Source organism: Phyllostomus discolor, chromosome 14 (genome assembly GCF_004126475.2).
Source record: "Phyllostomus discolor isolate MPI-MPIP mPhyDis1 chromosome 14, mPhyDis1.pri.v3, whole genome shotgun sequence".
In the NCBI taxonomy this organism is placed as follows: Eukaryota; Metazoa; Chordata; class Mammalia; order Chiroptera; family Phyllostomidae; genus Phyllostomus; species Phyllostomus discolor.
Window position 1 is genome coordinate 41,959,116 of NC_040916.2, and position 16,920 is coordinate 41,976,035.

General features: G+C 42.8%; 1 protein-coding gene across 1 annotated transcript in view; it reads right to left on the bottom strand.

Annotated features, from left to right (window-relative positions):
• Positions 1-16,920, bottom strand: part of GDAP2 (ganglioside induced differentiation associated protein 2) — a 60,390-nt gene that overhangs the window by 13,611 nt on the left and 29,859 nt on the right. Inside the window, 4 exon segments of the mRNA XM_028502752.2 lie at positions 6,117-6,171; positions 7,898-8,037; positions 10,957-11,033; positions 11,750-11,826. Of these exon segments, the coding sequence (XP_028358553.1) occupies positions 6,117-6,171; positions 7,898-8,037; positions 10,957-11,033; positions 11,750-11,826 (349 nt within the window).

Here is a 16,920-nt window from a genome sequence, read left to right on the forward strand (position 1 = left end):
AGTTCTGCCTGCTTGAGAATCTCATATAAATGGAATCCCACAGTAGGACTCTTCCACTCACCACAATGCTTAAGATTCTTTCATGCTGTTGTATCAATAGTGTGTTCTCTTCTATGGCCAAGAAATACTTCACCACGAGAATATACCAGAGTTTAATTGGTTACAATCCTATTGACAGACACCTGGGCTGTTGCAAACGAAAGCTGCTGTAAACGTTCTTGCTGAAGTATTTTTATGTGCACAAGCTTTCATTTCACTTGAATAAATACCTAGCAGTGAAATTGCTGGGTCACAGAATACATATATGTTTAGTTTTTAAGAAGCTGTCATAACTTTTTTCAAAACAGTTGCATAATTTCACATTCCCACTTATAATGTAGGAGAGTTCCAGATGCTGCACATACTGGCAACTTTGGCATTGTTGGTCTTTTAAGCTTTAGCCAATCTAGCGGTATCTCAATGCAGGATTTTTTAAAGTAGTTAAGATATAATTGACATGCAATGAACTGCACATAATGAAAGTATACAATTTGTTAAATTTTGACATAGGCACATACCCATGAAACCACCGTTATAATCAAGAAACTGGACACCCGTCACTCCCAGAGGTTCTCGGGGTCCTTTGTAACCCCTCCCTCCCGCCCCTATTCCCTGTCCTTGGCTAACCGCTGCTCTGCTTTCTGTAATTACACATTAGTTTGTATTCCCTAGAATTTTGTATGAATGTAAAATTCATGCAAATTCATGCAAATTTTGTATGAATGTAAAAATTCTTACTATGTAAAACTTTTTGTCTGGCTTCTTTTACTCAGCATAATAATTCTGAGACTCATTCATGGTGCTGAATGTATCCATAGTTCATTCTTTTTTACTGCTGAATGGTTTTCAATTACACGGTTACACCGCGGTTTTATCAGTTCTCCTGGTGATGGGCACGGGGGTTGTTCCCGGCTTTGGCTATCATGAGCAGAGCTGCATGAGCCTCGGGGTGGGTATGCTTTCATTTGTCTTGGGTAAGCACCTAGGAGTGGAATGGCTGGATCACATAGCAGGTGTGTGGTTGGCTCTTTAAATGAACTGCCAAAATGTGTTCCAGAATTTATCTAATGTTGTATGTTTTTTTTAAAGATTTTATTTATTTATTTTTATGGGGGGAAGAGAGGGAGAGAAACAACAGTTTGGTTGCCTCTCACGCCCCCTACTGGGGACCTGGCCCGCAACCCAGGCATGTGCCCTGGACTGGGAGTGGAACCGGTGACCCTTCGGTTCGCAGGCCGCACCAGCCAGGGCCTGACGTTGTATGTTCTAACTGGCACTGCATGGGACCCTCTCTTCCACTCTCATCAACGTTTGGTACAGCCAGTCTTCTCAAGTGCAGCCATTCTAACAGGAATCTCACTTGGGTTTAATTTGCACTTTCCCGCTGACTAATTCTCTTGAAAATTTTTCATGTGCTCATTTGCCATTGGTGTATTTTCTTTCTTGATGTGTTTATACAAATCTTTTGTCCATTTCTAAACTGAGTTGTTTTCTTATTACTGGCATTTGGGATTTCTTTATATACTTGAAAAACAAGTCCTTTATCAGATAAACGCTTTACTAAGATTTCACTCTCAGGCTGTGGCTTATCTTTTCATTCTTATAACTATCTTTATAAGGGCAAAGTTTCTAATTTTGACAAAGTTCAATTTTTTTATGGACTATACTTTTGGCACTGGATCTGAGAAAGCTCTGCTTTGCTCAGGGTCACAAAGCTTGCGCTCCTATATTTCCTTCTGTAAGTTTAACAGTTTAAGCTTTACACTTAGGTCTTTAACTCATTTTCACTTGCTTGTGTATGATGCCAGGTGTGACAGTGTTCCTTTCTCTGCACGCGGACATCCAGTGGTTCCACTGTCGACTGTAGGACACACCATCCTCTTCCCACTGATCCAACTCTGCACTTCTGTCAAAAATCGGTTACCCGTGTAGACATGCGAGTCTATTTCTGGATTCTCTACTGCTCCCCACTGCCCCGTCTGTCTGCCTGTGTGCCAGGATCTCAAGCCCCTGGGAGCTGCAGCTTTGAGGAAGCTTTCAAGGCAGGTAGTGTTGGTCCTCTAGCTTTGTTCTTTCCCAAAATCATTTTGTTTTTTAGATGCATTGCATTTTGACAGGTCAATTTCTACAGAAGAGCATTGCTAAAATTTTGGTTGACATTGAACTGAGTCTATGGATTTAGCAAGAGCTGACAATTCAACAATATTAATTCTTCTAATCGACAAATACAGAATTTGTCTTCTTCATGTAGGTCTCCTTTTACACCACTCACCAAAGCGTCCAGCGCACACAACTCTCGCAGCGCATGAGTCTTTCACACATTCTATCGTATCTATCCCTACGTACTCGATATTTTTGATGTTAGTGTGTACTATACTGCCTTTTAAATTTCAATTGGATTGCTTATTGCTGATATATAATTAATTTTTGAATAGTGATATTAAACCCTGAAACTTTGGTGAAACTTACTCATTAGTTCTAGTTGCTTTTCTGGAGATACCATGGGATTTCTACATAAATAATCACGTCTAACGTGAATAAAGACAGTTGTATTTATTCCTTTTTAAATCTAGATGCATTTTGTTTCTTTTTCTTGGCATGTTATACTGTCTACAAAGTCTAGTGCAATACTGAATGAAGTGAGGAGATAAGACATTACTGCAAAGACAGACTAAAGATCAAGCTAATCCTTCTGTTTGTCTACATTAAAGAAAGAATTTCAGCAGCTACTAGATGAACAAAGAGAAATGGATGCTGAGATTGTGGAAAGAGGCAAGCACTACATCCTCAAGTGTTATTAGAAAAACCCTGTTGAGCATGAACAGAACGGTGGGCAGGAAAGTTAATAGTATACATTAGCCAATAAGACCGCACAGTCAAAACTTAGCGGAACAAAGAGAAGGCAAGTCCTTCCCTCCGCCGACCCCACAGGCTGCACTCTTCTCTGTCAGCCTAGCCCAGCACTGCTCCCACGAGCATTCAATGAGAACTTACTGTGCTGTTCTAACACTGAGGGGCCAGAAGGAAATTTGTCATTGTTAAAATAATCACTTAAAATACTTCAGGCCAATTTTAAAGGTGATATTTGCATGAGAAACTCAACAATAACTCTGTTGAGAAATCCCAGAGTGGAAAACATTATCTCACTGCAGTCTTCACTCGTCTCTTAATTATGAAATATGAGGACTTTTCACTACTTATCTTCCTTAATTTCTCCACCGCGCTCTGAAATAACGACTATTTCTACTGTCTTTGATGCTCCTGCCACCCACTGGCCCCCACAGCGTTGGTCACAGCTCGGTTTTCCTGTGGGTCCTTGCATCACTCACTCCCCGCCCCCTTCCCCGACGCCAGGGCTCTGTCTTCAGTCGACCTCTGCTCCGGGCCTGTCCGTCCGTGACTTTAGTCATTAGCACAGTTAACAAGCTGGAGCTCAGTTTCCTGGACGTTGCCTCTCCACTGTATTTCCCAATCCACGAGCCCTACATCTGATGCCACCTGGGGAGTCTCGGGTGACACAATCCTTTCTCTCATTCCTTCATATCCAATAAATCACTAAATCCTGGGTTTCAATGCCAAAGTAAGTCATTTTTTTCCTCTAAACCCCACAAATATACTCAGATTCTTTTTTTCTTTTTGCCTAAGGCCAGGCCTTGGCAAACTTTTGCAAAGAACCCTGTAGCAAATGCCCTGGGCTTCTTACATCAACTTTGTAAGAAAACATCACCGGCCGGGCCGAAGACGGAGGCGTGACCTGGGACAACCGCCACGCAGAACTGACGCAATCTGGTCAGAGGTGAGGTAGGGGAGGGACCCAAGGCTGCCTCTCCGGTTTCTGGCTTAGGCGCCTGGGTAGGCACGGTCCTGTTCACTAAGAAAGGGAACCTAAAAAGCAGTTTGGGAGTAAAGGGGGGGAGGGAGGAGGACGGGCCGAGGAAGCCTGCAGGGCACTAAGGGAAGCGCTCTAATCAGTGGCAGGTCAGCACGGAAACGGCAGCTCCACTTGCTGAGTGTCTGGTCGGCACCAGCAAAATGCTCACTGTTGTGAGCATTTAACATGTACTAAGCTCATCCGCCCGACAACCCTAACAAGTGCGCACTGCTGCCACTCCCATTTTACACAAGAGGGAATTAAGGCACAGAGAGGCTGCAAAACTTGCCGGAGAGGGAAGTGGGTCAGTGGTAGAGCGGGGTGGGACTGGAATCCACGTTATACCAAGTTCAAGCCTGTGCTTTTAAACACCAGCCTTCCTGCCTCCCTGGACACACGTTCGGGGACTGGCTGTGTCCTGGGGCTGCTGAAGACACGGGCATGAAAACAGATCCCGAATGGAGGAAGTGGGCAGAGGGCGTGGGAACACTAACACTCCAAGGACGAGCAGAGAATGAGGGGCCAGCAAAGGGGACTGAGAAGGAACAGCTAGGAGGAGGAGAAAAACTAGGCGAGGTGGGTTTCAAAGCGGCCAAGGCAGTGATTTGAGAAAGGCTGCATCAGTGGTGGTTGGGGCTGCAGGGAAGCAGGTCAGACAGAAACTGAGGAGCGCCCCCGGGGCTGAGGAGCAGAGATGCGCAGGGATTCTGGGGCGAGCAGGTCTGGCTGCCACAGCGCGTTTGACCAGAGGCGGTGATCTCAGGTGTCTGAAAAATGGAGGTGGTGAGCACAGGACTCGGACGACACTAAAAAATTTGGGGCTGCAGGGAGGGAGATAGAAGGGGACCACATGGTAATGGAAACAAATATAAAAAAGCTTAAAAATTTTTTTTCGTGGTTGTAAAGAGGAGAGACTTGAGCATGTTTAAAAGCTAATGAGCTACATCCAGAAAAGTGGGAAGGGGGACGAGGATAACTGCTGAAGAGAGGTTCCCGCGGAAACAGGAATGTGTCCAGGAATGTGTCATGGAGCTGGGGGTGTAGGTGCTGGAGCTAAAATGCCTGGATTCAATTCCTGCCTTTGCTACCTGTGAGGGAAAGGGATGGCCCTTCACTGAGAAGAAACACTTCTGTGACAGAGAGAAAGGAGGTAATGACGGAACAAACGGCAGGTAAGCCGGGGGTGGGAAGGAGAGGACAGGGAGCTCCTCACCGAGGTTTTCTGTGTTCTCGTTAAGGCCCAGGCGACCTTGGGTTGCAGTGAGCAGCTGCAGGTGGGGGAGGGCCTGGGGGAGCAGACAGCCACGCCGGGTCACTGTCAAGTGAACTACCAAAGGACCTGCGGCAGTGTGCGCACCCCCGAGTGTGCTCGGCATCCCGAACCCCGTGGTTCCCGGATTTCTCCGTCAGTGCTCAGCCACTCAGCCACGGGACTGAAGGAAGCAGACTGCTAGAATGTCTCAAGATTAAAACTTTTTAATGGGCAGATGTGACAAAAGGGTGAGACGTCATAGGTTACTTAGGCATAGACAAAAGTAGCTGAAGTGATGGAACATGGGTTTTAGGCGGAATAGAAAAAAAATTTTAAAAAGAGATGACATTTTCCGAAAAGTAAAAGGACCAAAGCACTAGACGTCTCCATGAAGTCAAGACGCAGGGTTGCCAGCAGGACAGAGCTGTGGGCCGGATGGCCACACTCCTGCTCTCACGGGTCTTGCAAGCTAACAAATAAGGCAGGAAATTAAACGAGTCACCTGAATGAAAGACATAATGATGACAGAAGACAAGACCATCTTACGGGGCACAATGAGGGCACACCTACGAGTCGCAGGGCCAGACAGGGAAGGTTTTCTATGGGAAGTAATTGCCGAGCCGAGCTCTGGAGCACAAGTGAGAGCTGGCCACGACGGGTGGGGGTGGGACAGTGAATTCTGTACCAACAACACGGGCCAAGCCTGGGTGACCACAGAGCAGGAGGAAGCAAAGGCTGAGAGGCCAACGGCCCGTGAGGGTCACCTACAAAGACGCTAGAGTGACATGCAGCCGGCACCAGGGCCTCGCCCCAGCTCGCTGAGCGAGGGAGGCGAACGAAGAGGTGGGCGGCCACAGTGGTGTCGGCAAGAACTAAGATGCTGAAGTGTATCTTAACCTGCCGGCATGCAGTGCACTTAAATTCAGGATTTAGCTAAAAAGAAGAATACTGTACCTTTGAACGAAATGTCGGGTGAACAAAATAAACAGCCTTCAAATTCCTCTTGTACCTGATTTAAAATTAAAACAAGGGTCAGTGTAAGTTATGCCTAAAACCAGTTACCATTATGGACAATTAATTCCCTGCCTATCTATATTCACAAAGGACAAAACTGTTTTTAAATAGCTCTAGTCTACATATTGAATTTTAGGTGGAAGGTCAAAAACAGGTCAGAGAACATTTCATTATTTAAAATGTCTGTTTTATAGGAGACACTGTTTTTCTTGGCTGTAACAAAGCCACCTACAGGTAGGACAAAGGAAATTCATATTTAACAAACATTTATTATATTGTATGACTTTTTTTTTACATGAACCTAAAATCTCTGGGAGCGGGTTATAAATTAAACACCAGTAAAACCACCTAAAATTATACCAAAAATTAGAAATTAAAAGTTTTAATGAACATACTACAAGAATACAGGGAGTTTCCTAGGTCCCAGAAATTGTATGAAGGCTTTCTACTAAATTCTCGTAACAATTCCAGGAACTGAGTACTAACACTGTCTCCACTTGGACCTTCCCAAGTTACCCAGGTATCAGCTGGCAGAGGCAAAAACCGAACCCAGGCAGTGTGGCTCCAGGATCACGCCCCTAACCACCACGCTGCCTGGCCTCTCCCAGCATGCCTGAACTTATTCCCACAGCTCATCAATCACCACTGGGTCACGTAAGGTTAACCGGAGAGGACTTCGGAGAAACGGTACAAGCTCTTCACTTCACAGTGGAGGCCTGTTCAGAGTTAAAGAGCTGGGTAGCAGTAGGGGCAGAATTACAGAGGAGTGAGGCTTCCTTATAAATCCCACATTCGGAGTAAGCTAAAAAGATGTCTATTAGGTAATGAAAGCTTTAGTATTTTTAATTAAAGAGATTTAAGGGGAGGAGTAAGACAGATGAAAATTTATCGTAATTTGTCTTCTTTGTACACTAACTGCGTTACAGATTTTTTCGGTGCGACGCACAAAGACATTGTACGCTACCAATAATAAAACAACTACGGGGGGAAGACTGCTATTTTTATTTAGAAATTCTATAGTGAGAAGACATGTTACAGCAGAATATTTTATCTTTGCTGTAGTGGGGTGTCTATATATTCTGGTTAAAATTCCCACTAGTACTTCAAGGGATATATGGTTTAATGAAAATAATGTTCTGACTCCAAGTCAGTAGCTCAGGTTCGAGTCCAAATTCTGCATTTAATGTTGTGAGACCGTGAGCAATACACCTGGCCTTTCCGAATGTCCACATTTTCCCACCTTTCAAATGTAGATTATAGGTATGTTTATCTAGCTATAGGAAAGACACTAAATTCATATTTAACAAGCAAATTTACGGTGTGCTTTTTGTTACATGGTGCTGGAATCTCTGGGATCAGATTACGAATGAACAAACTCACAGGGCATTAGAGAAATGAAGTGATATTTATAAATATATTTTGATAAGTGTAGCACCATATAAACAGAAGGCAGTATTTTTGTTATTTTATACATAAAGGATGGCAATGCCCCCAAACGTTTTTCAAGGTGGTTACAAGCAGGCAAAAGTTACATATGAATTTACTTAAGTGTGGTAAACTGGAGTTAAGGAGCACCTACTATTATTAAAACATCTAAACTATGAATGATGCAAGTCTTTGGTACATGAAACACACTTTTGAGGAATTCACAGCAGCGCTTGCTGCTGCTCCAGCCAGAAAGGACGCTGCGGCCCGCTCCGTAGCTGGCAAAAACGACTCACTTGACATCAACGACATCACAGAGCTTCTTCAGGAAGTCGGAGTCCAGGTGATTGTACTCGCTGGTCAGCGTGTGGAAATACACTAACACGTATTCCTTCACAACAATGTGATCCATCACATGGATGAAATATAAGAGAGCCTGGAAGAGAAAGAGGAGTGACGGTCAAGATCATTTTTAGTAGTAGCCTATTTCCCAGAGGCCGAGAGAGGAAATACCCAGGAGATTGATCTGATCTATGCCCTGGGCGTTGCAGACAGACATTTCACTCTGAAGCGTATCAGTTCTCTTTGAAAAGCTCTTCAGGAGAGTGAATCATGCCACAGCCTCATAATTCTCATGAACTCGATGGAATGATCCCTTTTTGTCTTGTTCGAAGTGACGGAGGAGAAGACTCTGTCTTTATCCTCTCAGACACCTCTTCATGGACTCGAAAGAGTTCTTCATACAACTACCAGGTTTTCTCTCTAGGATGACATCAAAATCACGAGAAGTAGCATTTCTAGACTTCTAATCATTCTCAAATTCAATGAGAGCCTTTGCAGTCTCTGCTGAGACAGAGGCTCATGGCTCTTGTGACGACGAATCGCTATAAAGGGATATTGGAGGTGATGCCGCACCGGGCTCACTTGGAGGCCCATTTTCTTAGCACCTTTCTCGCTGACCTGAATGAGGACAATGAGACCGGGTTCGGCCAGTGGCTGGCAATGGGCTGGGCAGCATTTGTAGGGCTTGGAAAGACTCCAGTTTAATGTGACCCAGACTGGCTAGAGAAATACTCCACTATAAGAAAGATAAAATATAACACAAACACAGACAAAGCAGACACAAGATACGTGCAGGGCCAGCGTGACCCAGGGGTGTAGCCATCGACTACGGCAAGGAGGAAGCTACGAGGTAACAACTGCAGGATTACTGTCAGGCTGCTCCCCAGTCCCTCCTCAGGGAGTCCTTGGCATTCATACGACCGGATTAGCATGGATCAGGACCCAGCTGCCACCACGACAGCGGGGGCGCTAAGAACACACAGTGTCTCTCCAACTGCTGCCTGGGTTGACCTCACAATGCAGCCCATTATTTTATATTAAAAGACACGTCATGAGTATCCAGAACACCACGGACGTGCACACTGACAGCAAATGCAGGGAGCTATGTTTTTGTTGGTATCAATCACGTTATTAATAATAAGAATAAATGTTATACTGGTTATTATTAACACAAAATAACCACAAGCAGAAACTTACTGCTATTAATAAATACGTGTGTGTGTGTATATATAAAACTGATGCTCGTGTGTATTTTTATTATTATATAATTTTATTTCTGCTCTTACCAGATTGCTTCTGGTCCTTCCTATCCACTCTCCAACCGCTCCCAGGACAAGTAAGATGCTTATTTTTAGCTTCAAATTCCCCATATTTAACCTAAAATGTTTTTCATTATAAAGAAATATAGCTATATGACAGAATAATGTAGAAAACAATATTCCCCCAAACCATGAAATCCACTTTCAGATATTTACTTCCAGTTTTTATCTTTAATACATTAAAAACTCAGTGTATATACAATTTAATGTACCACTTTTTATCTTACTGACATGACACTGTAAACATTTCTCTATGGCACTTGCCTCTATAGCCACACTTCCTAAGGGTCACAGAACATTCCACGTGCGGATGAACCATGACTGCCTGTTAGGAACGTAAGTTATAATTTTGTGCTACCAATGAGCCCGTGGGTAACACGCCAAGTCCATTGTTTGACAACTTTTTTTTTTAATCCAAACACCAGTGACCAGGATTCTATGGGCTTCGCCAGAAGCAATAGTCTGCTTTTGGGTACCTGTGTTTTATCTTAAAATTGTGTGTAATTTTTACATTTTTTGTAGACTTTTTTTTTTTACTATGGTTAAGAATCATATGTGATTCTCCTCCTTTGCAGTCAGTTTCTAATAAAACTGATGTTCTAGGAAGATCTTCATATTTATCCTGTGAACTCAACTGTCCCTTGCCCGAGTACTCCAATTTGGGCAGCTTCAGGGCCTACAGCTACCTCCGTACTTTGGATTATTTCTTCGTACAGAGTTCCGGGAATGGAATTGCTGTGTCCTTGGGGGTGACCAGTTTTACTGTCAATATCTCTTTGATCACAATCCTTAAAAAGTTCTGGCTAATTTTGGAGGTTGAAAAAGATATCTCATTTTAATTCATTTTTCTGGATTACTCATCAGGTTGAAACTTTTTAAATTTTTATTTACCAGTAATACCATTTCTTCTTCTATAAACCATTTATTTCTGTCCCTCCAGATGAAGGGATTATGGAATCATGACATCTTGGGTTAACTACATCTGTGGTTTCTTCAGACAAATCCCTCCCTCTCTCCCTCCCTCCCTCTTTTTCTTTCTTTTTTAAGAAAGGCAGACTTGGATTCTTAGCACAATGATAATGCAGACTGATTCCAGCCAAAAATGTGCCAGTTACGTGATCTCCAAAACCGAGCAAATGCATTTTTGGAGATCACATTATGGCATTCCAGTATTTCTGCTTCTCCCACAGAGCAAAACCAAAGCCCTAGCTTACTGAAATGACACATGCAGATTTGCAGAACCCCAGGGCTGCTTGCTACGCTGCCAGAAATGCGCAACCATCTCACATTCTAAGCCCTGATTCCAAATTCACTCACTGTATTTTGCCGTGTATAATGTGTACTTTTCTCCCCCAAGTTTTTGAGGGAAAAATAAGGATGCACATTATACATGAGTAATACCTAAAATACCTGGTATCTATTCTTGTGTTTTCTAATTATTTGTTACATAAAATTTCTTGTACCACAGTATGCTCAAAAACAAATGCTAAAATTCCTTTAAAGTACAAAAAACCCACAACTATCTAAACATAATAAATAAATGGAATTAAAAAATTAAAATGAAAGATTTTCTCCTTCAAAGTTCGGGCCAAAACTGTGGGTGCACAGTATACACGGGAACGCGCCAGACAGCAAAATGCAGCCCTTTCTTTTAAACCGACGTCATCTGTCCGACACAGCCCTTCCCAGCTCACCTTGTCCATATCTATCAGTGTCACCGGGATGTTTCTCCCAACCACCACCATCACCGTGCGCCCGCAGTTGTCGACACCTGTAAGCAGGAGATGCGGTCAGTACCCCGGAACTTCATTCCAAGAGTGTTATTTGTCCTGGGCACTAGTCTCACACAAACAGCCCACACGAGTGTGGGAGACTGAAAACCGAAAACAAGTTTTGCACATTTCATCTTTGCACATTTCATCCCTTCGCTGCGTGGAGAACAAGGCTTCCTCGCTCCCCCTGGGGGTTCTGATGCCGCTCTGTTAGGACAAGGCCTCTCCCGGCACTGAATCAGGGAGACCCATAGGTCAGGCTGTGGGGCAAAGGTCTTTTTACAAATAGCTTTGTGTTAAACTTACCACAACTTTTAGTAATACTGGTGACCCAGGGATTATTAAATGGAACTCAAAAGTGAAAATTAATTAACTACTGTCTGGAAAAAATATAATGTAGAAACAATGGGAGTCTGAGAACTTTCACTGTCTCCATTACATAATTTATGTAATATTTGAATTTTGTGTAGCAAGTATATGGTACTTTTTAAGGCAGAAAAAAAATTTAAAGATAAGGAAAAGAACATTAAAAAGAAATGAAGTTGGCCAATGTAGAACTACCAGTTGAAAACTGTATAAAGTTCTATCTTCTTTAGTACAAAAACACTTGATTCGTAGGTCAAATGGACAAAATCAGGGAGAAATGAAGTCTCTAGGAGCATGCCCTGGGGTCCTTAGTCAGTAGAAGAGCAGGTTACCACACCCGCGAGCTCACCTGTTTGGTATAAGGCTTTCAGAGACGCAATATCAGACAGGTCCTCAGACCTTGCTTGGCATAACCAGCGATTGTAACTAGAGAAAGAAAACATACAATTGTTACAACCAACCCTTGTAAATTAAATTTAACAGCTGGTTTTCTCTTTCCCTGTTCCTAAAGAATGATGCTTTATTACAACGAGCAAGGAGTTAGAGGCCTTGATACCACACAGAGTCTCTACCGTGCATTATTGATAAAATAAACACAAATGAATTACTGAGAGAAGAAGATATTCATATGTAGTTAAGAAATCTTTTATGATCAAATAAAGACTCATCATATAGATGCCTCAGATACCAAGTTCTCAATCAAACACTGTTTTAAAATACTGTTACCTTCTTTTGCTAGAAACATGCAAAGAGAAAGCCTAAAGCAATAGCAGTTCTACACAACAGATGTTTGCTTGTTCCACAAGGATTTATTTATTGCATGCTAGGTATCGGAGGAAGATCATGTACAGGTCACACGGGAACACAAAGGGACTGGGTGACTCTGTGAATTCCAGGCTGCTTTGATGGTGGGCTAATCCAACCAGTAGTGCTTATGTACCCCCAACACCACATCGCGGAGGGACGCAGTTTGTCTTTGGCTGAGAGGATGTTAACGCTGAAACAGATGCAAAAGATCTTAGACGGGGGAATGGCCCGGAAAAGGTCCAGTTAACCTTCGAGTTACCAGCCAATCAACGGTAGAGCTGAATTCCAAGTAGCACTACTCAGGCCTCTGAAGTTCTGGGAAGTTCAGTACTGTTTCTATTTCACACTGCTTTCTTAAAATCCAAAGTGCCTCTTATCTGACTGTGAAAAAAAGCTTTCAAGGCTTTATTTCAAGGCTTTCAAGGCTTAATGTATGAAAAGCAACCTTGAAGCATCAAGGGCACACACAGTAACATCTCCTAACCCAAAAAAATGAAACCAGGCGAGGGGTGACTTGGGTTCTAATCCTACCACTGTCTGTGCAACCTAAGTGCAAAATCATTTCAGCTCTGTGCACCTCAGCTTCCTGCAAAATGGTGTGTATGTAGGACACCTTTTGGCTATACAGTACAGTCACACAACTAAGGATATTTAATAGGAAATCTATCATATATGGATTGTGATCAACAAGTGATATGCCCCCCAGTTTTGCAGAAACTGTCATTGCTTGTGAAAAATACACCTGGTATGAATGGCATAGTTCTAGTTTGCCTCTTTACATGTGGAAGCTCACCCAGTTGTGCCAACTGAAAAGCCATGGACAGTAGCTTTTAATTGTGGTTTCGGATACAACTTGTAAGTCAAGAAAAGACCCATGGGCAATGTAGTTCTTCCCATGCATAAGCACTATTCGATATTTCCACTGCCACAGAGTCGCTCCATTTCCAGAGTCACTTCCTAGGTTACTCACACTAAATCCCCAGCTACACTGTCTTCTAGCTGTTTTACGATGAGGTCATCCCACCACAAGACTAAACAGAATAATACATCTTAAATGTCTTATGAGCACCACTAGTCCCAGCACAAAATATGGAACAGGAATTTGGTAAATACCTATTAATTTCTACACTCTATGTATTCACTAGCTCATTTTTCAGAGATTTACAGCGTAAGTGTGATGCCTGAATCATAGCAGGGACTCAATTCTGTGTGGAATAAAACAGACATGAGTATTACTCAAGGTATTTTGGAGGCCTGGGAATAATAAAAGGCCCTTGGCTTCAAAGAGTTTTCAAGTTGAATCTACTGGATACACATATTAGAAAGACAATTTAAAGCTGCAATAAGAATGAGACAAGCAACCCAACAGACATCGAAATACTCTCTCCATCAAGGGTGTGTGCTGAGAGGGACACTGGCAGGGGTGGGGGTGGGACGGGCAGAGGAGTGGCAAGGTCCAGGCCTGCAGTGGAACTGACTACTGACCACTCCCCTTTGTAACAAACGCTGGCCCAAGGCCCTGCCCATTTGTTGCAATGTCTGCTTCTAGTGGGGAACGGGTCTTGTCTCTTTATTTCCAGCGAATCTCTAGGGTAGCTCCTGACACTCGGTAGCTAGCTATGTATGTGTTCAATGAACTCTGAAAAAAAATTGTTTTTAAACTGGAATTCAGGTGCACAAAATAGAGCTAATCACCTCTGGTAGAAAACACCCTGAGTCGTCACTAGTACGTGCACGGTTCTCTCTAAAGAAACTAATTAATTGTAATGAATGGCACTCCGAACCCCACCACCCAGAGCAGAAGTTAACACCCTCACAATAATCTCACCCTTCTCTTGCTTTCTTTTTTATGTCATTTTAGGTCATCTATATGTACTCCCCAATAGTCTTCTGGTTATTAACTATTCATAAAAGAAAAAAGCTGGTCATGTTTATGTAACCTTTGGACCTCACGCTTTGACTTATATTACTAAGATTCATGTATATTGTTGGGTGTCGATGTTGTTCATTCATTTTGACTACTATATGTATTACAGTGTACTTATACTATCTGAAAACTATAGCTGTTTGAAAGTCACTCTCCTGCTGACGGGCACTTGGGCTGTTCCCAGGTTTTTGCCACTGTGAACAGTGCTGAAATCAGCTCATCTCACGCCTCCTGGCACACGTGTGCGTGGTTTCTCTCGGGTGGATACGCAGGGGTGGAGACGTTTGGTTACATGGTGTGTTCAGTTTGAAGAGATAAGGCCAAATCTCCTTCCCAAAGTATTGCACCAACTTATACTTCCACAGGCAAAGAGCAGGGGACCCTGTGAACCCACGCCCTCCTCAACACTCGGTGTTGGCAGATGGCGGCCGATCAGGTAAGTCTGAAACGGCACAGCAGTTCCTCGGTCACTCACGATGTGACATCCCGTTCACGTTCGCTGACGTCTTCCTCTGCTGTGAGATCCGTTCATAACGTTTGTCCATTTCTCTGTTGGGCTGTTTCTTCTTTTCTCACTTATTCGTAAGTGTTCTTCATGCATTCTTGATACTAATCACTTTCCAGTTGTGTATACTGTAAATTACTCCCATTCTGCAACTTGTTTTTCATCTTCTTTAATCTTCATTGCTCCACTTTCTAACATTCTTACTTTTAAAATAACCAAAACTAGTTTTTTTTCTTTTTTAGTCAATGCTTTTTAGAGCTTGTTTAAGAAACCTGTCCTTTCTCCAAGATATGAAAGATACAAACCTATAATTTCTTCCATGAGTTTTAATTTTTTAAATTTAAGTCCTTGCCCTGGCTGGTGTGGCTCAGTGGACTGAGTGCTGCCCTGTGTACCAAGGGGTGCCGGTTTGATTCCCAGTCAAGGCATATGCCTGGGTTGTGAGCCAGGTCAGATTCCCAGTAGGGGGCGTGCGAGAGGCAACCACACATGGATGTTTCTCTCCCTCTCTTTCTCTCTCCCTTACCCTCTAAGAATAAATAAATAAAATCTTAAAAAAATACTGAGTAGATAGTTTCTTAATAGGTGAGGAGATAGTTTCTTAATAGACTGCAATCAATTAAGGTTGGATGCTATCCTCACAAAGCTAACATAAGGCAATTTCTTCCAGTTAATCAGCTACCATCTAACTGCACAATCAACAGTTGAATGATGAAGAAAATTTAAGCTAAATTATTCCTAGAAGAGCAACAGCTAACCCATTTGTGTATAACCAATACCCCAGGGAAAATCTTGGCTTTGGAATTGATTAGCTTTTTCTGACCACATGCAACTAACTGCCCCACACTGGACTTGGTTAAAACTCTTGTCAAATATCCTAATTGCACCCTATAACTTAAATACATTATTCATCCAATGGTTAGTTTAACATTTCTCCCTCTGCAACACCCTCAACTCCGTGAGGGCTGGGGCTGTGCCTGTCTCACATGTTACTTTACTACACTTCTGGCACAGCACTTAGCACATTAGTAAGAGCTCAATAAATACTTAAAAATGAGTGAGATAAAGTTTTTACTGTGAGAAATGACAGAAGAGTTGTAGGTAACTGGATCTTATGCCAACCAAATAACACTTGAAAAAAAGTTACTGTAAAATAATTTAAGAGTTTTTAAAAACTCTTTTGAGTTTGAAAAAAGTAGACTGCTTCCTAATTTTTGTAAGTAAGCTAACTTCTTTCTACCTTGTGATACGCCCAAATTAGTGTCACAACTGAACAGAAGACCTGGAAATATTAATAAGTAATTAAACAATATGTCTAATTTTTTCAGATGTTAAAAATAATTATTTCACAAAGACACTGATGTTGCAAGGCAATGCTATGAAAGGAATGATCTAATGTAGCCAATGCATGTGAACTTGTTTTGTTCTGATGAAGAACTGAAGGCCTTCAAAAAGATATCCCTAACCAAAGACTACTTACTTCCTCAGAAACAAATGCACTACTGGCTCAAGCTGATCAACTAACATAGTCAACAGATACCAGACTGTTTTATGTAAATAAAAGCCTGACTGAAAAAGACTAAGAAATAAATTTTAAAAACTACAACCTGCCACTTTAATTTACCGCGTGGCAGAGTGAGCACAGACATAGCTCACAGCTCGGTCACACCATAGACCACTGAAGAATTAGTCTTTAGTCCTCAACCTTTTTGGTCTCTGGACCCTTTTACATTTATGTCAGTTATAGCCACCAATATTTACCGTGTTAGAAATAAAGACAGAACTTTTAAAAAATAACTCCTATTAATTTTAAAACAGTAAAAACCTACTAAGCAAACGTAAGTTTATGCAGCACTCGGGGGGAAGAGGTGCCCTTTCCACTCCTGCACGTAACATGTGCTGGAGTCCCACACGCGCTTCTGCATTCAAGCTCCTGCGACATCACACGGGAAGCGGCCCCTGGAAAGCTGCACTGGACACTGTGAGAATGACAACTAAAAGGGCAAATAACTCTCAGGAACATTAAAAAAAACAGCCGTGGTCTCACAGCCTCCCCGGCCCACACTTCCGAGCTGCTGTTACTACGGTGAAGTATGCCGCGACACCGAGACCTCTGACCATCACAGACACTGGGCGCGTGACTGGGCAATCTGAACGTCGTTTTACTCGGAAGCTGCTTATCACGCAAGGGACCTGCGTGGTGGGGGCACCCAGCCCGTTTCTCAGCTCAGGCTTTGGGGGACAGGCCGGCTCGTCCCCAGGCCTGCGAACGCGTGCTGAC